This window comes from Felis catus, chromosome A1 (assembly GCF_018350175.1).
Source record: "Felis catus isolate Fca126 chromosome A1, F.catus_Fca126_mat1.0, whole genome shotgun sequence".
Classification (NCBI taxonomy): domain Eukaryota; kingdom Metazoa; phylum Chordata; class Mammalia; order Carnivora; family Felidae; genus Felis; species Felis catus.
This window is the reverse complement of record NC_058368.1, coordinates 128,458,052-128,484,135: the sequence shown is the minus strand read 5'-3', so window position 1 is coordinate 128,484,135 and position 26,084 is coordinate 128,458,052. Positions and strand designations below refer to the sequence as shown.

General features: G+C 37.4%; 1 protein-coding gene and 1 long non-coding RNA gene across 3 annotated transcripts in view; one reads left to right on the top strand and one right to left on the bottom strand.

The window, feature by feature from the left end:
* ELOVL7 (ELOVL fatty acid elongase 7) overlaps positions 1–25,161 on the top strand; it is a 74,443-nt gene extending 49,282 nt beyond the window's left edge. For both annotated transcript variants that reach the window (XM_023256840.2, XM_011282970.3), the window contains exons 3-8: positions 6,268–6,458; positions 10,003–10,083; positions 10,945–11,001; positions 13,296–13,401; positions 20,534–20,670; positions 22,482–25,161. In XM_023256840.2, the coding sequence (XP_023112608.1) occupies positions 6,268–6,458; positions 10,003–10,083; positions 10,945–11,001; positions 13,296–13,401; positions 20,534–20,670; positions 22,482–22,691 (782 nt within the window). In that variant the 3' untranslated portion in view covers positions 22,692–25,161. The remainder of the gene's footprint in view (positions 1–6,267; positions 6,459–10,002; positions 10,084–10,944; positions 11,002–13,295; positions 13,402–20,533; positions 20,671–22,481) is intronic.
* Positions 5,540–26,084, bottom strand: part of LOC123386480 — a 52,749-nt gene continuing 32,204 nt past the window's right edge. Inside the window, exons 2-3 of the long non-coding RNA XR_006600380.1 lie at positions 7,903–7,940; positions 5,540–5,887 (exon numbers count right to left, since the gene is read on the bottom strand). This is a non-coding gene — a long non-coding RNA (uncharacterized LOC123386480). The remainder of the gene's footprint in view (positions 5,888–7,902; positions 7,941–26,084) is intronic.

The following is a 26,084-nucleotide window of genomic DNA, read 5'->3' as shown; positions in this document are numbered from 1 at the left end:
TTTCACTACATGCTGGAGGCACATGTTTGCTTTTCCTTCGAACTTCTTCATCTTGTTGGTGCTTTGAATTTTAAAGGGTGTACTTGAGCTAGTACATGCTATTTAAGAAGAGAATACTCTCTTACAAGTAGTTGATGGAAAAGCTCATTAAAATTCTATGTATGTGGCACTTCTACTTTCCCTGTACTCTCTCTCTCTGGAACACTCTTTGAAAAAATATTGTTAGCCTAGCAATAAGTCAGAACTGCGGTAATCACTGGGGCATGGATTTCAGACAACCTGCCTTCCTATCCTCTTATTTCATCTTGGCTCTCTTTACTTATGACACTTAAATCCAGCCCTGATGCCAAATAGAAGGTACATGAAGCACTCTTCCCCTCAGCCTCTTGTCTGTGGGGAAAACAGAGCTCACTTCACCCCTGAACCTTTTATAATTTGTAGGATCACAGAGTGAGTCTTTATCATAGACTTTAAATTTAGTCTGATCACAGCCTTTAAATGTCATCAAGCAGTCCCCTCTATAACTCCCTAAACAAGTCACCATCTGTACGTGATTTATAGACATCTTGTCGTGGGGAGCCCCTACCTCACAGGGACGTGGGCTTCCTATCTAGAAAGGTATAACCATCATTGAGAAAGAAGGCAGGAAAAATGAACAGTTGTCAGTGTTAACAATAACCAGAGTCATGAACATCATATTAAAGACTTTGACTTTTTTTTTTTCTTTTTTTTTCAACATTTTTTATTTATTTTTGGGACAGAGAGAGACAGAGCATGAACGGGGGAGGGGCAGAGAGAGAGGGAGACACAGAATTGGAAACAGGCTCCAGGCTCTGAGCCCAGAGCCTGACGCGGGGCTCGAACTCACGGACCGCGAGATCGTGACCTGGCTGAAGTCGGACGCTTAACCGACTGCGCCACCCAGGCGCCCCATAAAGACTTTGACTTTTATTTGCTCAGTAGGGAGAGCTGATTGAAGCAGAGGAATAATCTGAACAGAGCTGTACTTTTAGAAAGTGAACTTGGCAGTTGTATGGAAGACAAGATGTAGCAAATTGGATCCAGGGCAGGGAAACCACATAAAAGACCACTACAGAGCACGTAGTAAGGGATGCTGAGGCCATAGGTGTAGGTTAAAGAAGCACTAAACCTTTGGTTCTTTTTTGTTTGTTTATTTATTTTTGAGGGAGAGACAGACACAGAGTGTGAGCAGAGGAGGGGCAGAGAGAAAAGGAGACACAGAACCAGAAGCAGGCTCCAGGCTCTGAGCTGTCAGCACAGAGCCTGATGTGGGGCTCAAACTCACAAGCTATGAGATCATGACCTTAGCCGAAGTTGGACGCCCAACTGACTGAGCCACCCAGGTGCTCCTGAACCCTTGGTTCTTAACTCTGACATTTCATAATGGTCACCTCAGCAGCTTATGGATGCCTAGGACCCCATGCCCTAGAATTCTGATGCAGTTCGGTCAGGGTCATTTTTTTGACCATTTGATTTTTAAATCCTGCAGAGGTGATTCTGCTATGCTGACAGAATTGATATGTGTTGTAGTAATAGCAGTGCATAATTACTGAGCCCTTAGGTTGTGCTAGGCTCTTTACATATAGGCTCTTTACATACTCACTAAATCCCCTATGAGTTACATGCTGCTTTATGCCCAATTCACATATGAGGGAAGTAAGCATGGAAAAGTGAAGTCAGTGGCCCCAGATCACACGAGTCAGTAGGAAAGCCCAGGGTCAGAACCCAGGCCCACTGACTCCAAAGCTCACTGAAAATAGGATTTTAAAACCCCCAAACTTGGTATATTGTCTTATGAAAATAGCATGAAATTAGCTAGTTTTTGTTAAAAGATTCAATGGTATTTTTAAATTTACAAAATGTGAAAGTTACACATAGGATTTTGATAGAAGGTATATGATTAAAATGTTAAATTACAGGAAAAAATTATTCATTTTAAAGTGTTTTGTTTTTTTTTTCCTGCTTCCTGAGCCAGCCCAGCATGCTTTTCCTGGCTTGTTTTCTTTCTACTGCTACCAAAGGAAAACAGAAAGATGATGTCATTTGATATTTTTCCCCCTGATGTGTCAATAAAAGAATAAAATAAAATATATCTTTAGTTCAGGAATTCCTTTACCAACACACAAAAAACCCTAGTTTTCAGTCATGCCTACGATGTCTTTTAAGAACAGCAACATTTTAAATGGCTTAAAGAAAAAGGCAAAAAGTGAAAATCATCCATACTGTTACCATCCAAAGACGATAATATTAATATCCTACCAGTGGTCTTCTTTGGTACTAGTTTTCAGTCTTTATTTCATTGGAGATAAAAACTAGACATATTCCTGTGGCTTACAATGCTCCTCTAAGCTTCGGATTATCCACTGACAGGAAAAATTCAACAAAGTTTGAACAGTTCTGATTCTGTCCGTTAAGTCCCCATTTGTGTGAGAACTTTTATTTATGGAGACTTCCCTGGTGAGTTACAGGCCTGTGGCTAGCATTCCTCATGGCTGTTTACACTGCACGTGGTACCCAGATGTTTGGGGAACTTGTTGAAGAGAAGGATGGTCACTAACAGAAGCAACAACACGCTAACACACTAACACAGCACATCAGCGATTTTAATTTTAATTTTAAGAACTTTAAGGTTTAATTTAAGATTTTAATTTTAAGAACTTTGTGTTTTTATGAATGTCTTTCAGCAAACTTTTGTTGCATTTCTATCTTGTGTAGGATACTTGACTGAAATTGTTCCTGCTGAGAGCATCAGTGACTTCCTTTTATTAAATCCAGTATCACTTTTCAGTCTACATTTTACTTTGTCTCTCTGCTTCATTTTATCCTTTGACTCCTTCCAAAGATTAACTCTTCCCTTGGCCTCCAGACAGCCTACTTCTCTGGTTCTCCTTCTGCCTCTCTGGCCACTCCTCATTCTTTTTTATAGTTTTCTCATGTACCATTCCTCCTGTGAAGATTGAGTCCTCAAGATTCTGACTTGAATCACTCAGGCTTCTTACTCTATGCTCTTTCCTCAGCCACTTGCATGGCTCTATGGTTCATCTTTTATGTGATAATGACCCCCAATAGTACATCCTTGGCCCAGATCTCTCTCCTAATTCCAGATCCAAATATCCAGGTGCCTTTGGAGGTCTCCATAGAAATGTTCTAGGGGTGCCTGGGTGGCTCAGTTGGTTAAGTGCCTGACTATTGGTTTTGGCTCAGGTCATGATCTCACAGTTCATGAGTCCAAGCCCCATGTCAGGCTCTGTGCTGAAAGCTCAGAGCCTGGAGCCTGCTTCGGATTCTGTGTCTCCCCTTCTCTCTCTCTGCCCTTCCCCACCTCAAAAATAAATTAACATTAAAAAAAATTTTTTTTAATAAATAAAAAAATATTTTCAGGGGTGCCTGTGTGGCTCAGTTGGTTAAGTGTCCAACTCTTGATTTCATCTTAAGTCGTGGGGCGCCTGGGTGGCTCAGTCGGTTGAGCGTCCGACTTCAGCCAGGTCACGATCTCGCAGTCCGTGATTTCGAGCCCCGCATCGGGCTCTGGGCTGATGGCTCAGAGCCTGGAGCCTGCTTCCGATTCTGTGTCTCCCTCTCTCTCTGCCCCTCTCCCATTCATGCTCTGTCTCTCTCTGTCTCAAAAATAAACAAACAATAAAAAAAAAAAAACACATTGCATCTTAAGTCGTGATCTCCTGGTTGGTGAGATCCAGCCCTACATCTGGCTGTGTGTGGACAGTGTGGTGCCTGCTTGGGATTCTCTCTTTCCCTCTGTATTTCTGCCCTATCCCTCCCCTCTCTCTCTCTCAAAATAAATAAATAAACTTTAGAAAATACTAAAAAAATAAAAATATTTTCAGACATCAAAATATAGCCATAATATTATAATTACATTGAAATAAAACATCATCATCATCAAGAATTCAACCAGTATTTATATTTTGCCAATTATCTCATAAGAGTATCCTTTTTAAATGTTCATTTATTTTTGAGAAAGAGAGACAGAGTATGAGCAGGGGAGGGGCAGAAAGACACACACACACACACACACACACAGATTCTGAAGCAGGCTCCAGGCTCTGAGCTGTCAGCACAGAGCCCGATGTGGGGCTCGAACTCACAAGCCGTGTTAGATCATGACCTGAGCTGAAGTCAGACGGTCAACGGACTGAGCCACCCAGGTGCCCCTTTTAAGGTATTTTTAACTGCTAGTTTGGTCACTTTTTATACTTGAGGCATTAAAATAATTATTCAAATTATTTATCCTGTAATAATAGCTCATGTTAGAAATAATAATAACAAGTTTGACTTTAATGTTTTTTTTCCTTTTCTACTTGAACATTTTAAATATATTAAGAATGCTTAGATTATACCAATTTTTCTATCAGTCTATATATATATTGATCCTTTTTTTGTGGTAAATTGGTGTTAAGAAACTTGTGGGACAAGTCTGACATTTTTTCATTTTAAGATTTGTTGCTTCTTTCATCATACTTATAGAAATTTTGTTTATCCTTGCAATACAAGAACTGTACATACATCTGTATTTGTTTATTCATTAGTATTTACTTCCTGATACATGGTAAGTATTTTGACATAAAGATTAGTTTTGATTTTCATTTTTTCAGAAAAATATGTTATGATCTATTTGAATATTTTTCTGTTTTTCTCCTGTTCAGGAATACCTGTCATTTTTGCAACTCCACTGTTGATTTGGCATATATATTTTTTTTCTCAAATGCTTTTAAAAAATTTTATTATTGAAGTATAATTGACATACACTGTTATATTAGTTTTAGATATACAGGATATTAATTCAGCAGTTCTTTTTTTTTTTTAATTTTTTTTTCAACGTTTATTTATTTTTTTTTGGGACAGAGAGAGACAGAGCATGAACGGGGGAGGGGCAGAGAGAGAGAGGGAGACACAGAATCGGAAACAGGCTCCAGGCTCCGAGCCATCAGCCCAGAGCCTGACACGGGGCTCGAACTCACGGACCGCGAGATCGTGACCTGGCTGAAGTTGGACGCTTAACTGACTGCGCCACCCAGGCGCCCCAGCAGTTCTTTACATTACTCTACACTCACCATGATAAGAGTGGTTACCATCTGTCACCATTACAGCATTATTAACTATATTCCCTGTGCTGAACTTTTCATCTCCAAAGCACATTTTATCTTCAGTTGCAGTGTTTTAAAAAAATGTTTATTTATTTTGAGAGAGAGAGAGCACATGAGTAGGAGAAGGGCAAAGAGAGAGGGAGAGAGAGAATCCCAGGCAGGCTCCATGCTGTCAGCATAGAGCCCAGTGTGGGGCTCGATCTTAGAAACTGTGAGATTATGACCTGAGCCAAAGTCAGGAGTCTGATGCCTAACTGATTGAGACACCAGGTGCCCCTCAAGTTGCAATTTTTAACTGATCTAATTCTCCTGGTCTAGAATGAGCAGTGACCAGGTGAATTTCTCTTTACATGGTTATGAGGCCAATATAGTCCCCCCCCCCCCCAAATGTCAGGTTAGTTAGCCTATTTTGGACACCTAGACCCACCCTTTAAGTAGATAATGCTAAGGTCCCTTTCAGTTCTCTGATTTTGTGATACGGAATATATGGAAGTGTCCCAGTTTCCTTGGGGAAAGAAGAAAGTCAAGAAACAGCAAACACAAACATATTTTTATATATAAAAGAATATCTGGGTGGAGAAACTCTAAAATGTTGCTAGTGGTTATAGATGGATGGTGGAACTTTGCTGCATGTCCTCTGTTCCCCAGATCTACTCTGTATCCTGTGCTGGACCGTGAGGAACACAGTAGACTATATCCACAGGCTTACTCTCCTACCATCTGGTTCTGGTTGGTTTCAACCAATGGAGAACCCCAGGAAACTAGAAAGAGAGAGAGAGGAGAGTGGTATTGAGATGTTAATTCCCCAGTCACTTCCATAGTTGCCTTATGCTGGCCCATTCCCTCCACTGAAGGTCACAGCTCCTCTCCTGGAGGGCTTGTCCATTTGACTCCTGGGTTCTGGTAACCACTACCTGCCTCCCTTTGCCCTTTGAGGCCTGTGGTGGTAACAGCCCTACTCTTTTCACTCTTCAGTAGGAGCCCTACTCCTAGCCCTTACTCTTAGGCCTCCAAAGACAGTAGTGATCATTGACCAAATAGTCTGCTGTCAACATTAGGATCTAGGTGCTTGTTTAAGAAATGCTGGTTGCTGTCAGTTATTTCTTGGCTCAATGAATGTGCACTTACATTTTGTTTTTAGATCCAAGAGTTGAAGATTGGCTCCTCATGTCCTCACCTCTGCCACAAACCATCATCCTGGGATTCTATGTCTATTTTGTCACTTCTCTAGGACCAAAGCTCATGGAGAATCGAAAACCCTTTGAACTCAAGAAAGTGATGATAACGTACAATTTTTCCATAGTGCTGTTTTCTATGTATATGTGTTATGAGGCAAGTGTCTTCAGTATTCCTAATGGGAGAATTTTGCCTGAGTCTTCCTGTTTTTCTGTCATTATATGTCTTGTTATAATTATAGTGATGACTCTTTGAGATTTAAGGAATTTTAGAAATTTAGCTCACTAGAGCAGGTATTTGCCAAAAAAAATTGTTATGTATAGACTGGGTATAGAGGATCTCAATATACTCTACCTCACAAGTAGTGAGAAAAATTAACATTAAGTTTGGGGACTTGCACATACTTAGTCTTAATAGATGATTGAATGAATCCATACGTGTTAGTTTTCAGGAAACTCATACATGGAGAAATTAAGTAACTTACTCAAAGCATAGCTACTGTAGTATTAGTGGAGGACCAATATTTGAATCCAGGTCTGTCTGACATCAGGAGCTCATCCTGACTCTGTAATGAGTTACCATCACCATGGTAGGAAGCTCTGATGAGCTGTAAGATGGTAGACTGTTTAGGTTTGATTTAGATGGGCCTTGTAGGGACAGGGAATTTAGACTCCTACAAAGCAGTACCTGAGGGAGTCTGTCCCTTAATTGTTACTTTGTTAATAAGAGAGATGAGGATCTTCCAGGACCCAAGAGTAGACTCATGGTTTCTCTCTCACCCACTCTGCTATTAACAACCTTCACCCAGCCTCACTTACCTGCTTTTCTGTGATTTCCTTGCTTCTTTTCTAATACTGGCGGTCTCCCTCGTCCTCTACTCCTTAGTTACTTCTTTGCAGCATAGCCTATGCTTCCACAGAACTGGAACTCTCTAGGGCCCACCATGACCCCTCTGGCCCCTCTTGACACCATGACCTCTGCACATGCATCCCTCCTACCTGATTCCTGCTGCGAATCCACCTGATTGAGTCACCTTAAATCTGCTGGAGCCTCATTACCGGCCTCCCTGCAGTCTGGACTTACCTTGCTACCTTCTATTTCTTCTACTTTATTACCAAAATTAACTACAAGCTACCTTACTGTCCCTTCCGGATCATGAATAACTGAAAGGGAAAGAGTAATAGAGGTGGTCTAACCAGGTTATGAGAGATAGGAAATAACCTGTAGAGCCTATAAGAGAGTGACCTAGTAGCCAGGAGACCAGGGACCAGTTAGTACCGGTTATGCTCCTAACCATCTGCCTCATTTTGGGCAAGTTACTTAACCTCTCCGGGCCTTAGTTCTCCTGTTTTATAGAGTCAGGATTAAACCAGATTGTCTCTCAGGTCCCTTTATGCTCTGTGTCTGATTGTGCCATTCAGTGTGATATCCCCAAATACATTTCTCAGGAAGTAATTAAATTATAGCCAGTAAGTTTGGTTTCCTGTTTTAGCAATTGCAATGTAAAAGAAGTTTTGAAAATATCTGAATTTGGCAGTTTCTATCTCCCATTAATCACTCATACTAGAGTTACTTATGTGCCAATTTTGGGGTTTATTACCTGCCAAATGAACATTATCACTCGTTCTTCTTAATTGCCTGAAATATAGACATATATGTCAGAAGTTTTGTAGACTGTTAAAATGTTCTTAATCTTAATATCAGGAAGGCGTTAGGCTTCACTCTGTCTTTAAACAAAGACTTTTGACAGCTGGTCAGGATGTCATCTCCAGAACACCAAACACATGGTTTACTGGGTGTAGCACAATTGCATTAGGTCTACAGAGGAAACACCTCCACTAGGGATGTTAGGGAAAATATGAACAAGGTGAAAGGGAAGTACACCAGACTAAAGGATCCCACGTGTCTTATCGTGTAGTGATGGTTTTGAATGTGCTAATTACTTGGCACCAGTCAGACATTAATAGAGAGACACTGGTGAAGACCACCCAGGAGCCCATGTCACAGGGTTTCTCTTGTCCAGCTCAGTGTTTATTTGGGGTAGGGTATGGTGGAGAGCCAGCATCCCCATTAAGTAAGTGGACTTTCAGTTTTACTTGCATCAGTTAGAAGATAGTCTGAATGGAAGAGAATATGACACTCACTGACAGATCAGAATTTTGTACAACAGAAGTAGCTGTTTTTCCACCACATTCCATTGTTCCCTTGAGGAAAAACTTATTGACTTGTTTTTGTAAGTTATTTTTCTCACTCTTAAAATATGTCGTATACTTTTGTGAATCTTAAGATAATCTTTTTTTAAGATTTCGTAATTGACCAAGTTAAGAGTGAGATTAAATATCTTATGAATTAAGCTCGGAGTTGATATCAGAAAAGGATGGTATGATTTTGAAAACCACAATCTAAACAGTTGTTTTAGCTCCTTTGTTTCTTTTTGTTTTTCACCATTAAAATATCATTCTGCTAATGCCTCATAAACTTTTGCCTTTAAAAATTAATTTATGATAAAGTTTTCATTTTAGCTTTAATAGTAACTAAAAGTAGAAATTTAAAATGTGCGTTAATGGCAGAAAATGATGTAACCATTATACTGAAAAAGAAGGCATTTATTATACTGAAGAAGAAGATGCTGGCACTTGAGAGAATAGGATGTCAGAGATGAGCTGATCATATTGTGAGGATACTAAGTTAAGCCAACCATTTATATGTGCATTAATTTAAAATTAGAGCCCTTGGATGAGCACTGGGTGTTGTATGGAAACCAATTTGACAATAAATTTCATATATTAAAAAAAAACATACTAGAAAAAAAATAAAATAAAACTAGAGCCCTTAGCTTTTCATTTTCAGATACTGTTTCATTTTTTAAAATTTTATTAAGTTTTTATTTGAATCAGATAGTGTTTTAAAAGAACTTCCCACCATCATACTAAAAGAATGTCCATATAAATCTTTGAATTGAGGTTCAGATAACAACAATAGGCTTTTTCTTCCCACCACTAGTCTATGATTCCTTAGTGGGTGTGCTGGAATTAAGGCATGCCAAATTGCACTCTTACTGATAACATTTTCCTCTCTTACTTGTTATGTGAATCCAAAGATGAACTGATCTCTGAGTCTTGTGTTTCATCAATCTTGATTTTAAGACCCACAGACTACCCCGTCACATTATACCCACTAGTAAAGAACAGGAAAATGCAGTTATGGCAACCCTCTTATGAGTACCGTGAGGAATCTTGGTTTGCCTATGTATTTTATTGACTAATTGAGAAGACTGGAAATCACCAGAAAGGACTGTTTTCAGACCCACTTATTCCCTTCAGAGTACACAAATATACTAATGGGCATATATAGATGTACACACATGTACATATACTGACATATACCTACCAGTATTTGCTGTTGAGGCAAAACACTCCCAATGTTTTATTCTCCACCATATCAGAATAATCATCCTAAGAAATGGACACTTGAATATGAACACAGTTGATAGAAATAATAGATGACTGTACAATTTTGAAAATTCTTGTTGCTTTGACTATCAATTGAGTTGCTAGTTCTAACTGTTCTAGCCTGGCTTTCCCACTGACCTGAATGCTGGCTCAGCTGAGAATGTGGTGAGGAGGCACAATCAAAACTACCTTCATTATAGCTGTTGAGCAAATGCTTCCTTCTTTAATATGCATGTGCTCTCTTACAGTTTGTGATGTCTGGCTGGGGTACAGGTTATTCATTTCGATGTGAAATTGTTGACTACTCACAGTCACCTTTAGCACTGAGGGTAAGTTTCTCTTTGGAATATCTTGTAACTCAAATTAAATGTTAAAACTTCTGAGATTCTATTTTTTAACACTTAGTATGAACTCAGAAGAAGTAAATGACTCATCTATCAGATTATATGTATTGAGAGAAAACTAAAAGTTATCAGAAAGAATCAAATGAAATCAGGTGTGTAGTTTTCTGTGTAATGAAAATTGGTACTTTTGTTTTTTAACTTCCTGGACTTAAAAACAAATTCATATCTGGTTCCTCAAAAAAAGTAAAAATATAATTCCCATATGATCTGGCAATTCCATTTCTGGGTGTATACCTAAAAGAATTGAACACAGGGACTCAGGTATCTGTACTCCCCTGTTCATAGCAGCATTATTAACATGTCCACGGACAGATGAATGGACAAAGAAAACATGGCATATACATACAATGGGATATTATTCAGCCTTAGCAAAGATGGAAATTCTGACACATGCTGTAACATGGATGAGCCTTGAGGGCATTATGCTAAGTGAAATAATCAAGGCACGGAAGGATAAATACCTTATGATTCTATTACATGTGGTGCCTAGAGTAGTCCAATTCAGAGACAGAAAGTAAAATGGTAGTTTTCTGGACCCATGGGTGGGAGGGGAGATCTTACTTATTAACAGGTACAGAGTCTCAGTTTTGCAAGATGAAAAGAATTCTCTGGATGGATGGTGGTATTGGTTGAGCAACAAAGTGAATGTACTAACTGCCACCAAGCTGAACACTTAAAAATGGTTAAGATGGTAAATTTGGTTATGTGTATTTTGCCAAATTAAAAAAATAAAATTTTCCTCTGTATAAAAATAAGATAAATTTGTATCTTTGTGTGTCTCTGCAGATGGTACGCACCTGTTGGCTTTATTACTTCTCCAAATTTATTGAGCTATTAGATACTGTGAGTATGTGGTCACCACATTTGGTAAATGTTTGATGTCTCAATGGAAGCAATAAACTGCTAGAGTTCAGTTGTTGTCTGATAACTTTGGTTATCTCTGTACTTCAGGCAGAACTCCTATTATCTCTTACCTTTTGTTATCAGTAATTTTAGAGAATAGATAGGATAAGCTTTTTTTTTTTTTTTTTCTGGTCTTTTGCAAACTCCAAAAGGTTTTTTTATGTATCTACTGCCTGATTAGGATAAGCACGTAACTGTCATATACATTGCAAAACTGTGTATCTTTATGGAGATGGATGACAGGTGTTTTGGGAAGCAAGCTCAGGAATCAAAGAGCAGAAAACATTTTACCTTGGGTTCTGCCAGTGTAAAGCAAAGCACTCTGTCATCCATATTCCTTTAAGAGGATAAATGCTTCATAATTCTTAAACATAAATTAGTATATCATCCCTGGGGTATCAGTAATTTTGGTAATATCAAAACTATCTCCAGCTGCCGTTCTGAAGTTCATGCTTACTAGGTGTTCTCTCTTCCCACATAAGATCCTTTGAAGATCAGCTCTGAATTTGGATGACTGGGCTCTGGGAGAAGCAAGTGCCATGGAGTAGGGTCCATGATGAGAGGAGAATGCTGTGTACTTCTGTTTTCAGAGTAGCTTAGGAAAGCTGGATATTTATCATATCTTTGGGATATGTGGGTCTTAGTTATCTGGAACCAGTTCTGTCTGTCTAAGACAGACAAGTGTGTTCTATCTTCAGAGTACATACAAATATGTTTCTTGTAGCAAATCTCAACATGCTTCACCTTCTCACCTGAACAATCACATAATGTTGGAATTGGAAAGGACTTTAGTGAGCATAGCATACAGTAGTTCTCAAACTTGGGCATGCATTAGAATTGCCTAGAGGGCTTGTTAAAAACACAGATGCCTGCACCCCACCCCTAGAGTTTCTGATTTGCTAGGTCCTATGTTGGCCTCAAGAATTGCATTTCTTTTAAGTACTCAGGTGATGTTATTGCTGTTGGCCTAGGGTCCACACTTTGAGACCTCTACTGTAGTTCACTGGTTCTCAGCCTTCATGAGGCTGAGGCAAGATGATTAACTGCATTAGAAAACAACAACAACAACAACAACAACAACAACAACAACAACAAAAACCTGGGTCCCACCTCCAGAGATTTGGTGCCAGATGGTCTATAGTTAGAAACCAGGCATGGTGTTTTTGAAAAGCTTCTTGGACATTGGCATATACAGCCAGGGTTGAGAACCACTAATCTGGTTCAGAGCCCTCAATCTGAAAGTAAATTGAAGCCAGGAAGGTAAGTAATTTCCCCAGAGGAATCCTGCTACTGTCTGGGGTCAGGGTCCCAGATAGCTGGTTTGGGGCTTTTCCGTTGCACCATGCTGCCTTCTTCCATGTGCATAATAAGCAAATGCTTCTCGGCCTCATTTTTTCTGCTTTGCATGTTCTCAGTTCCACGTTCCACAAAAAAAACTGTTGGTGCCTCTGTGTTCTTCCCTGAACCACATTTTTCAAATACTACTATGGATACTTTTTTTGTGCTGCTCTGTTTAGTCTGTATTTAGAAGTCTGACTCAATACTGGTATTCTGAATTTTCAGTATTTTTTGAACATTTAATTCTGCTCTCGAATTTAAATTTCCCCCTGCTTTTGCCTGCCTTTTCTCCTCTTTGTTTGTAGAGTTTCTGCAAACCGCGGGTGCATTCAATCTGGATGGTGCCTTTGCTGCTCTTCTCATTTTTCCTAGGCTACTTTTTTTTTTCTCCATCCTGTTTCTATAAAAACCCTCAAGTTTTTCCCTTTTCATCTTTATCTACTAATAATATGCTAACTTTTGATTTGTTGCAAGTCCTCTTTCAGTTTGCTTAATCCCTTATCTAAATTAGTAGGATGTGTCTTAAGGATTGAGACTCTCTGCTTTCCCATGTACTTCAAAATCCACATGGATGTTTTCCTGCCAATAATAATTCTTTCAATATTCTTTGGCCATGTTCTTCACTTTCCATTTTTGATTTTAAAATCTGCACTCAATTTCTTTAACACCTTTTTATTGATTCTCCCATGACTAGGCATCATAACAAAGTTCCTTCATACTAATGAGCTTTTGAGCTACCCCTTGGAGAATCAGCTGCTTCTGTGAGCATTCTCTAAGGCAGCCCTTTCAGTGCAAGTGATGATGGGAAATAGTTTGTACTTTGCCAATATTTTTGTAACAGTAGATATATCATTGCATGATTTTATATGAACTTGATTTTTTTAAAATTATTTCAGATCTTTTTTGTTCTGCGTAAGAAAAATAGCCAAGTGACTTTCCTGCATGTCTTCCATCATACCATCATGCCATGGACCTGGTGGTTTGGAGTCAAATTTGCTGCAGGTAGCCAAGGGAGGTTCGGGATCATGTGTAATGAGCAATTACATTTTTGTATATTGTAAACACAAATTCTGTCCTGAAATGTGATTTAGAAGAAACTCAAAACATCAAAGAATTAATTTGGTCAAACTTCTGACTTTCATTATAACCTGAAACATAAACTTTTAACCTAGATCCCTCCTCCACCCTCCCCTCTTTAGATACACATGACTTTTAGGTATAGTCTTCTACTCATATCCTTTAGTTGTTTTGTTTGGGTTTTACTCTTTCCCCAGATAGTTCTTTTAAATGTCATTAACTAAATAAAAACAAAAAAAAATGGTACAAGCTTTAATTTCATAGATATATAGATAAATACTCCTAATTGTTTCCAGGAAGTTAGAATGTTGATCTCAAGTTCTAGTCTTTTTTGCATTCACATTTCATCCCCTACCAATTCTGTAAAGATGTGTCAAATTGTGGTTGTCTAAACTTTGTTAAACATCCCACCATATTAAAGGATATTATTTTGATATTTTTTGAAGTTAAAAGTACTTTAAAACAAAAGCTTGGCAAACAGATTCTTGTTCCTTTCGTTTTCATTTTATGCTTCTGAACATCTAGAATCGGAAAAAACAGATTGAGTAATTTTACCCCCCAAGGATATACACGTATTAGCAAAAATTGGTTGGGAGATTTATTTACGTGAGTTTATTAAATTTAAGAAGTCTTCGAGTTAGATAATACTTTAAAATTTCTGCAAATAGCTCACCTCTATTATGCATTCTGACTTTGTATGACTAAAAAGAGAAACCACAATTGAGGAACTCTTCTTTGAGTTTTAGAGTCTGTAGGCATAGGGAAAAATCTGCATATCTTGTAACAGGAGAGGGTATGAATAAGCTAGTGGCATGAAAGAGATACCAGAACCTAGAGAAGCCAGAAGGCTGTCTCTACTATGGCCTTTGGGCATCAGATTTTCCAATATGTGAAGTATTTCCTTGCCCCAAACTGGCATTTATGTGTCACAGATTTTTAAAAAGTGAAAGTCACTGTTTTTCCTTATAATGTATGTAAAAATGTAACTCATTATAATAAGATAGTCTCTTCTGTGTCCATTTCATAAATCAAGGATAGCTATATTACTTAGTCTCCATTATTATACTTAACTTCATATGTTTTTGTTTTCTCTCACATGCATATCAGTTCTTTGAATAGGATTTTCATTGACATTTCATTTGTGTTGGCCAAAAATTAAAAAATACCATCCATTAATAAAATGGTTATGAATTCTTGTGTATATATAATTGCGAAATTCAAATGATATCAAGGGACATTTAGCTCATCTTCTCTTTTCAGCAGTTTGACTCCAAAATTATCAGAAATAGGTATTTATTTTATTTTAAAGTATGCTAGCAAAAGTTCTTTCACACCCTTATAATTTATTTATGCAGATTTCTTCTCTGAGACTAGAATGTTACATCACAACACTGAAAAATAAATATAAATTTAAAAAAGATTGGGAGGAAGTACCTCAAAATACAGTGATTTAGAAATAGTGCACAAAAAGTGGTTTCCCTCTCCACCTTTATCCTTCTGTGTTTTTTCTAAATTGAATATCTATTGGTTCTATAATGGAGAAAATGGACTTTATTTGAAGAACAGAGTTGAGCAGTTTTTTTCCTAGATTATCTAGAGTGATTTTTTTTGAATTTTTAAAAAAAATTTATTTAAATCCAAGTTAGTTAACATATAGTGTAATACTGATTTCAGGAGTAGAATTGAGTGATTCATCACCTACATAGAACACCCAGGCTCATCCCAACAAGTGTCCTCCTTAATGTCCATCACCCATTTATCCTATCTCCCCACTCAGCACCCGTCCAGCAATCCTCAGTTTGTTCTCTGTATTTAAGAGTCTCTTATGGTTTGCCTCCCTCTCTCTTTTTATCTTATTTTTCCTTCCCTTCTCTTATGTTCATCTGTTTTGTTTCTTAAATTCCACATATGAGTGAAATCATATGATATTTATCTCTCTCTGACTTATTTTGCTTTAGGATAATACATTCTAGTTCCATCTATGTTGTTAAAAGTGGAAAGATTTCATTCTTTTTGATTGCCAAGTAATATTTTGGTGTGTGTATGTATATATATATATACATACACACACACACACACACACACACACACACACACACACACACATACACACACCACATCTTTACCCATTCATTAGTTGGTGGATATTTGGGCTCTTTCCATAATTGGGCTGTTGTTGATAGTGCTGCTATAAACATTGGGGTGCATGTGCCCCTTCGAATTAGCATTTTTTTATCCTTTGGATAAATACCTCTAGTAGTACAATTGCTGGGTTATAGGGTAGTTTTATTTTTAATTTTTTGAGCAACCTCCATACTGTTTTTCAGAGTGGCTGCACCAGTTTGCATTCCCACCAGCAGTGTAAGTGTTCCCCTTTCTCCACATCCTTGCCAACATCTGTTGTTTCCTGAGTTGTTAATTTTAGCCATGCTGACAGGTGTCAGGTGGTATCTCATTGTGGTTTTGATTTGTATTTCCCTGATGATGAGTGATGTGGAACATCTTTGCGCATGTCTGTTAGCCATCTGGATATCTTCTTTCAAAAAGTGTGTGTTCGTGTCTTTTGCACATTTCTTCACTGGATTATTTGAGTTTGATAAATTCTTTATAGATTTTGGATACTAACCCTTTATCTGATATGTCATTTGCAAATCTCTTCTCCCATTCTGTCTGTTGCCTTTTACTTTTGTTGATTGTTTCCTTCGCTGTACAGAAGCTTTTTATCTTGATGAGGTCCCAATAGTTCATATTTGCTTTTGTTTCCCTTGCCTCTGGAGACATGTCTAGTAAGAAGTTGCTGCAGCCAAGGTCAAAGAGGTTGTTTTCTCTTCTGGGATTTTGATGGTTTTGTGTCTTACATTTAGGTCTTTTATCCATTTTGAGTTTATTTTTGTGTATGGTGTAAGAAAAGGGTTTCAGATTCATTCTGCATGTCGCCGTCTAGTTTTCCCACTACCATTTGCTGAAGAGACTGTCTTTTTTCCATTGGATATTCTTACCTGCATTGTCAAAGATTAGTCAGCCATACATTTGTAGGTCCATTTCTGGCTTCTCTGTTCTGTTCCTTTGATCTGTGTTTCTGTTTTTGTGCCATTACATACCGTCTTGATGATTACAGCTTTGTAATATAGCTTGAAGTCCAGAATTACGATGCCTCCAGCTTTGGTTTTCTTTTTTTTAGTATTACTTTGGCTATTTGGGACCTTTTCTTGTTCCATCCAAATTTTGGAATTGTTTGTTCTAGCTCTGTGAAGAATGTTGGGTTGTTTTTGAAAGGGATGGCATTGACTACGTAGATTGCTTTGAGTAGTATCGACATTTTAACAATATTTGTTCTTCCAATCCATGAGCGTGGAATGTTTTTACAGTTCTTTGTGTCTTCTACAATTACTTTCATAAGCTTTCTGTAGTTTTCAACGTATAGATCTTTTACCTCTTTAGTTAAGTTTATTTCTAGTTACTTTATGGTTTTGGTGCTATTGTAATTGAAATCGATTCCTTGATTTCTCCTTCTGCTACATTATTTGTGTATAGAAATGTCATAGATTTCTGTACATTGGTTTTATATCCTGCTACTTTGCTGAATTCGTATATTAGTTCTAGCAGTTTTTTGGGTGAGCCCTTTTCTAAAGTGTATCTTTGAAGGGGAGCCTGGGTGGCTAAGTCGGTTAAGCGTCCAACTTCGGCTCAAGTCATGATCTCACATTTCATGAGTTCAAGCCCTGCATCAGGCTCTGTGCTGACAGCTCAGAGCCTAGAGCCTGCTTCGGATTCTCTGTCTCCCCCTCTCTCTGCCCCTCCCCTGTTTGTGCTCTCTCTCTGTCTCTCAAAAAAATGAATCAATGTTAAAAAAATAAATAAATAACAAATCACAGATTTTTTAAAAAAGTGTATCTTTGAGTCCATTGATAGGCTTCCATTTCTAAACAAGTATTCCTTTTGATAATGAAATTTTAAAAAAGAAATTCCTGTTTTTCAATGTTACCCTATTTATGGACATTGAACACTTTGTAGTGGGTTCGTTGTCCACACCTTAATCCCCCTTCTGCTTTACAAAATGCAAATACTTTCTTCTCTCTTATGTGTTCCCTAAGTTGGCATTTCCATTCAGTCTTGCATGTGGAATTTAGTAAACACTTGTACACCTATATCTACTTAGTGACAAGTACAGTGATAAGAGCTGAGATACTTCCAGAAATGTGGTTTGGCATTGACTTTCATTCCTAGAATGAAACTGTTCAGTTTAAACTGTTCTTTCAAAAACTTGAGCACAGCTGATCTCTATCGAGTATTTAATTTCCTGTTTGCCTGTTGTACACTTCTCTGGCATAACAGCAATCCAACTTTTCTTTGGAATATGATAAAACGTTTCTCTGGCAGGTTTTTATATTCATTATGCACATATTCCCTTCCAGAGATATGGAGAGCTGTGATAATTACCCAGGTGATTCCTTTATTTTTCTAATCCAAAGGAATAAAATGTGATGGCACTAATTGTAATTCATTCTGAGATGTTAGCTTTTCAAAACTATTGTTGTAAAGAAGAAAGCAAGCTTAGAAAATACTTTATTAGGAAAGCCTTCCAAGAAAATAAGTTAATTTTGATGGCTGATTTTGATGAGTAACCCTTACTAAACACTGTTAATTACGTTAGTGCTTTATTAAATTCCTGTCCATGGGATCCTCATTTTAGGACATTTAAATGGTGAAAGATTCTGAATGGAAAATAGTCTTCTAACAAAAAATGGGAGAGGTGTCTTTATGAGAAAGGCTCTGATGTAGGTTGTTAATCAAAGGTGAAATAGGTTTCCTGTGTGTTTGTATAATCAGGAGACACAAATGGAATTGAGAAGTATTTGGCATATGCCTGTTAAGCAGCTTGACTCCTAACCTGTCAGAAATAGACAACTATTATATTTTTAAATCACCTCAGAAAAGGTGTTTTCACACCACTATAATTTATTTATTCAAGTTTGTTTTGGGAAAAAAGACTAACTTAAATGTAAATAATAAAAGGTGGGAGGTTGTTGATAAGCTGCATTAATTCAGTTTCTTCTGACTTGAAATTTATGATAATTAAAGAATTGGCTGAAATTTTATTTACTCTAGTAAGGGAAAGTTTATGAAGCATAGTAGAGCAGAAATGAGGCATGGGGAAGTATTTAAATTACTCAAAAATATTTATTTTATTTAAAAAAGGTTAAAGGAATACTTTAGCAGTGGTAGTATCCAGAAGTATCTAAAATTTCTGTGATTATGAGTGATTATTAAGTCATTAGTTTCTACTATGCAACAATTTTTGTTTTGCTTTAAAATTTCTGGAATACATAATGCTTATGAATTTGGTCCTTTTTCTAATGTAATTGTTCCACATTTGTGAGGTTTCATTTTATTTCTGGAATTAAAGAATACTGGAATAGGGGCACATAAATGGCTCAGTTGATTAAGTGACTCTTGGTTTTGGCTCAGGTCATCATCTCACAGTTTGTTGGTTCAAGCCCCACGTGAGGCTCTGCACTATCAGTGCAGAACCTGCTTGGGATTCTCTATCTCTCTCTCTCTCTCTTTCTTTCCGCCCCTCCCCCATTCATGCTGTCTCTGTTTCTCTCGAAAACAAACTAAAAAAAAAAAAAGTAATGGAATAAAGAAAGTGGAATATTTTCGAGAAAAAATTTAAATCTCAGATCAGCATCACTAAGCTGAATCAGGCTATACATAAAGAATGCAGCTTCTTCTAGATGGTCCGTCTTAGGAAAGATGTCAGGGAAGAGTGTTTTTTTCATTTTTTGCCCCTACTATCAGCTCATCACCTTGTTACCCCTTCCACTACTACAGGTCCAGCTAAAGACAATTGAAATGATCTTTGCTTCTGTTCTCCAAGGATTTTTTGCTTCAACTCTAACTTGAATAGGACCAGTAGGAGATATAGTGGTTAGAAGAAGAAAACCAAGATAAGAAGGCACAATTGATAATAATCAAATGGAAGCGGTAATCAAAGATGACTTAACAATTAATAAATGTTTATTTTGGAAAAACAATTATTTTTAAATAACTAAGGCAAACCTAGCTTAGCCTACTGATGAAAGCCAGTGGTTTTACTGCCAAAGTTTTGTAGCACAGGAGAATGGATTGTGATGAATTCATACAGTGTAATACTATAATACTGCACAGAAGTAAGAAAGCAAACTACTAATATACATAGCAACATGGATAAATTCTTAAAAACATTATGTTGATTGAAAGAAAGTAGGCTTGGGGCACCTGGGTGGCTCGGTCGGTTAAACGTCCGACTTCGGCTCAGGTCATGATCTCATGGCTTGTGAGTTCGAGCCCCGTGTTGGGCTCTGTGCTGACAGCTCGGAACCTGGAGTCTGCTTAGGATTCCATGTCTCCCTCTCTCTCTGCCCCTAACCCACTCGCATTCTGTCTCTGTCTCTCTCAAAAATAAATAAACATTAAAAAAAAGAAAGTAGTCTCAAAATCTGTTGTATAATTCTATTTATATGAAGCTTAATAAAAGGCAGAGCTATAGTTTTAGCATAAAGGTTACTTTGGGAGGGGTATATTCTTGGAAGGGGGACATAGGAATGTATGTGATGTTGGAAATAGTCTATCTAGACTTTGGTGATGGTTATGTGGGGTGTATACCTATGTAAAAAAATCATCAAATTATACACTTAAGATTAATGTATTTGTGTACATATGTCAACCCTCACTAAAAAAATGAATTTGATTACTATTATTTAGCATATGCCACGTTAAAAAAGTAACACAACTTAATTTGTTAAAGTATATCCAAATTATAAGACCATCTTAAGGTTAAGATATAACAATAGACATGCTAATTTATTTTTAAAGTTTTGCATCTTGTATTTTACTGAATGAATGTATTATCCAGTTCCCTCTAATTTAGTAGCTGTTTAACAAGATTTATGTTTTGGATGCATTTCTTTCTACTAAAATTAAAGAAATATTTATTCTAAAAATCTCAATTAAGACAAAATGAGTCTCATTTTAAGGAACAATGCCCCCATTTTATAATAATTTTATTTTCCAGGTGGTTTGGGAACTTTCCATGCCTTTCTAAATACAGCTGTACATGTAGTTATGTATTCATACTATGGGCTATCTGCATTGGGACCAGCCTTCCAGAAGTATTTGTGGTGGAAAAAATATTTGACATCATTACAGCTTGTGAGTAATTAATTTTCTTTAAAATCAGATACAAAACTAAATTGCAGTCATTCCTCTTCCCTATGAATCAGGATAGTAACTAAATAAAGAACAAAAGTTACAGAACAATAGGGATATAGTGTGTCTGGCTCCTATATTGCATCCTGTCCTTATCCTTTTCCTGTAGTTTAAACTTTTGTCAAGAACTGTGTTGCAAATGAAGTGTATTTGGTAGCCGAGAAGCCCAGTTGAACCATAATGTGTATCTTTATGCCATCTTTATACTATTTCTGCTTTTATATTAAATAAATCTTGTTATGATCAAGATAATCTCAGTTATTTGAACCACAGTAGGCATAATATTAAATTAGAAGTTAGAAATTCCATATTCTAGATCTAAATGACTTTGAGGGAGGGAATGTAACTTTGAGAGCATTAAAGATGTAGAGTGACGGTATAATAAATATACTGACAAAGTTGACAACACTCTAAATAACCAAGTATAAGGAAATAGTGAAATAAATTATTTTAATTCTTACTTTGGGATATTATGAAATCAAGAAAATTATTCACAATTGTTTTCTTTTTAAGAATTTTTTTCTGACTGTAAAGTAATATATGCTCATTGCAGACAAATTAAAACATCTAAATAGCTTGTCTTTTCTATACTTATATATGTACACTTGTGTGATTTGCATTATACTGCGTATACAACTTTATATTGGGCTTTTTGCACTTAACATTACTCTTAAATGTTGTAAAAATGTTTAATAATGGGGCAAACTATTCATATAGAAAAAAGAATAGACATTTGTTTATTACTATTTCAAACATGTTGGTTATACACAAACACACCTACATCGAATGTTGAGGGTGTCACTTAAGCTTCCTAAGGTTTCATCTTCTTGTCTGAAAAATGAGAGGGATAGCTACTGCACAGGAATGTCATAAAAGTTCATTCAGATAAGGCAAGGAAAGTTGATGATGATAATAAAAGAAACTGTGTGAAAATCTTAACGATAGTTACAACTGGATAGTTTATAGGTAATTGTTATTTATTTGTATGGATAAACGTTTACTTTTCTAAAATTCCCTCAGAACTCATGTTGCCTTTTAATCAGGAGAAGAAAGCTATCCAAAAAATCTGAACATTAGCCTGGAAGTGTTCCTCTTTAGACTGTGTATAATGTTCTGGGACAAAGAGCCCTTGGGCGTCACTAGAACCGTGATCAGTAATGTTTCACTCCTTACAGATTTTCTCCTGCCATTGGCAGGATATATTTTTATCTATGACTGTGGATGACAGGTGGCAGATATAAGGACTCAGAGATGCTTTGGCTTCTACAAAATTGCTGGGGCTGTAATTAGAATGTTTGTAGTTCCCCAAAATTGAAATACCTTGTCTAACAGCAAGACAGAATATTTGAATTGAAATTATTTTAGAAATAGTAAGACCATAAGATAGTGGTTCCTTGTGCATTTCCTCAGTCGAGGACTCAAGTCAGAGACGTGCCAAGAAAACCTGCTCTGATGGTCCTTACTCTGGGTACAAAGGCCTCTTGCACCTCACAGCTCCAGGGCATTTACATGGGGCTCCGCTCGAGTTATAGAGCTTGGCAGGACTGCATAGTGGGTCCCAATTCCAGGCTGGATTCTGACACTGTCCTACCCACTCTCACATCCAGATAGATTTAAAGATAAAATTCCCTACCCAGCAGTACGCTAGATGTGGTTGGAGAGTGTTTAAAAGTAAGCAGCCAAAGAATGCATTAGATAATTGCTCCATTGTGACTTCATATCTGAATAATATTTTTCATTCTTTCATCTCTTAGGCCCAGTTCCTTATTGTCACTATCCACATAGGCCAGTTCTTTTTCATGGAGGATTGCAAGTACCAGTTTCCAGTCTTTCTGTACATCATTATGAGTTATGCGTGCATCTTTCTGCTGCTCTTTCTCCATTTTTGGTACCGTGCTTACACCAAAGGTCAGAGGCTGCCCAAAACTGTGAAAAATGGAGTCTGCAAAAACAAAGACCACTGAAATGCAAACACAACACGAATCTATGAATGAGACTGGTATCTTACTTTCCTTGACAATCAAGAGCTATTTCCATGTGAAGTGCATTTTGTATATTTTTCAAAACCAAGAGCTTGTATTTTTATGATAAGTTATTGGGGTTTCTGATATTTGAGAGCCCAAAGCTCCCAGATAACAGACCTCTGATAATTAGAGCCTAAAGCAGGCGGTTTTTCAGCAGCTTTTAAATCTAATCTAAAGGTTTTATTTAATACATTTTGTTATAGTGAAAGGAGGATATGAAACAGTATAGTACTTTTCAAAGAAGTCCGGTATAGATGAGAAATATCGTTAGATATTTTGAGCATGGACAGAGATCTATGCCATACAATAGATTCCTTCTGCCAGGTCTGAAAGCCTCTAACTGTGGGCGCTGGCTTTGTTGCTTGTTGATTATATTCAGAAGAGTATATATACCCTGGAGTTAAACTCCCATTCTAAAGAGCTAACACTGGTGAACATGAAGTGAATTTTTGATAAGTCGTTATTTCATACCACTAACAATTTTTAATGGATCTCTTTGGAAGCTGCCACCAGTTTTGCTGATAGGACTTCCCACAGCACTTTTGTTGTATCAACTGTTCAAAAGCAACAGTAATTTTGGTTAGTACATTGATGCACTTGACACTAAGTTTACGTTAATATTTTGAAAACAAGGTGATTTGTTCTGTGGCTTGATGAACACTGTGCTATTACTGTTTTGCAGTTAACTTTATATATTTCTGGAAAGAGGTGAAATACTTCTGGAAAAGTATTCTGTAGTTCAATGGGAAAAATCGGTTTTCTGTTGTATTGTAATGTCACTTTCTCATGTTGTCCTGGTTTAAAGGATCATCTTGGTTAAATGTGTATTGGTTAGATGTGTGAACGTTCACATCATTGGCACACTGCAGGTACCCTTAATCATAAGTGATTTTAGACCACCTGTTATTCCCAGTTTCCAGAGATGGGTTGCAGTCATGAGTAAAGAAGCCCGAGGCAAATGGTGGCACAGAAGTTCTCCCGGGAATTTTTGGTTCTGGAGGCTTTCTTAATAAAGAGAGAAAGAGAACTTGTTTAATAGTTGTTATAGATACAGTGCATGGGAAAATGTTTCCCAGAAGTATGAATTCTTCAATAGCCTGGGTTTCTTTTTTTTCAAACCTATAAACTCTATAATGAAGACCTGAAATTCATTTTGCCTACGTTTGTTTCTTCACGGATATTACTTCCTAAAATTCTCTTGTTCTTACTTTTTTTGGTGGCAAACCCAAACTACTGGTCGATAGAGTTTTGCCCCAGAAACAATGATATTTGCACATTTCTGAATTTCTCCCTATTTTTTTCTTTTTTGTTATATTTATAGTTGAATTTGAAGGACTGCCTATGCCTGTATGACTTTAAACAATTAGTACTTACGGGATGGGCCTCAGTTGTGTAACACAGTGCTAGCATTGTACAGCAAACCTGAATTTTTCCTCACTGTAAGCTCCTGTAGTTCAGTTTGTCCCCCCAGGCCACTAATCTATACCATGGCCTCTTCTCTTAAACTTGCCAGGTTTACACTTGCCTTTAAATGACCTTTACTGATTTCACTTGCTTATAATTTGAGAAGATGAGAGCTGATAAATGGGGGAAATAACTTATTTTTCTTAAATAAAGAACAAAGGACAGAAAGCAGAGCTAAAGGAGCAGCTATAATTTATTTCTCTGAGGGCCTCAGGATTCCTTCAGTGTTTTCCTGTTTGGACTCTTCATATCCAACCTGTGCTAAAAAGAGACCATGTAGTAGGTACTGTTACACATGCACACAATTCCCAAGGACCCAAGTAGGGAAAAGACCAAAGGAAGCACAAATACAAGACGAAACAGGAGAGTTTGGTTTTCATAATACTTTCCATCCTGCATTGTACAACCTCTCCTAACCTGCCTATGGTCTTTAAAATGTTTGACTTGCCAGAGACCTAACAGCAACATGTGATGGAACTGGGTTCTAAATTATGAGAATAGAAGTGGAGAGCTGGGATGTTACATGAAGAGAAATCACAGCTAGCAGAAGTATCCTCCATGGAAACATCAGTAGGTCAAAATGAGTATCACTGGATATAGGATTTGCATGGACAATGTTTTATTAAAGCGCTCTGTAGGTCACATAGAGTTTCTTTTGGGGTTTCATCCACTTTTCAAGACTTCATTGCCTTTGGGTTTACTTACCTAAAAATAAAGAGGCCAGTTACAAAATCTGGCTTATGACATGAAGCTCTATGAATCCTTGAAAACCTATGTCTGTATTATAAATCAATACAAATACATAATTTTAAATATCTATTTACAACCTAAATGGAGTTGAATTCTTAATTAAGTGGACTACATTGTACTTAAATTATAAAATTATGAGTTTAAATTTTCTCAGTTATCTCATTTCTGTTAAATTGTTAAAGACTATGGAAAATTCTGTGGATCTTGTCAAAGTTTGTGCATGTGTGTGTGTCTTTTATTTTGGAATTTAAACGCATGGGAAGATGGTTTTATTCCTGAATATTCATTTAACCAAAGCATTTTACACATTGGTTGCCCACTTGCTATATTCAGAGCCTCTGCTAGATATGAGAGTGATACAAAGATGCCTCTGACATAGTTGGAGCCTCCTGAAACTTATAGACTGATGGAGGAAATTATGTAACCAGGCAGCTAGGTGCCATGTGAATGAAAGTTGCTCACTTAGAAAGCAGGAGAGGCTACATGAAGGAATTAGAACTTGGGTTGTGTGTTTAAGGTGTACAGATTGCAAAATGGGTGGTGGGTTAATGGGCAAGGTATTATAAGTAAAAAGAAGTAACAAATCAACCTGACACAAACAAAGAAAAACAGCAAGAACAAAGCATGGCCCCAGGTAAGGAAAGTGTAGGGAATGGCTAAAAGACCAAAACAGAGGAGGATTTTTTGCAGATGAAACAGAGAGATGAGTCCTGGAAGGGAAACAAGGTCAGAGCTTGGGGCCCACGTGGCTGTGACATCTGGGCTTGATTCTCCAGCAAAATGAGAGCATTCAGCGTTGTTTGTTTTTTTTTTTTAATTTTTTTCAACTTTTATTTATTTTTGGGACAGAGAGAGACAGAGCATGAATGGGGGAGGGGCAGAGAGAGAGGGAGACACAGAATCGGAAACAGGCTCCAGGCTCCGAGCCATCAGCCCAGAGCCCGACGCGGGGCTCGAACTCACGGACCGCGAGATCGTGACCTGGCTGAAGTCGGACGCTTAACCGACTGCGCCACCCAGGCGCCCCAACATTCAGCGTTTTTTGAGGGAGGTGAGGTTAATCAGAGTGGTACCTTAAGAGTCATCTGGTGGGGCGGGGTGGAGTGGCAGCTTTAGATG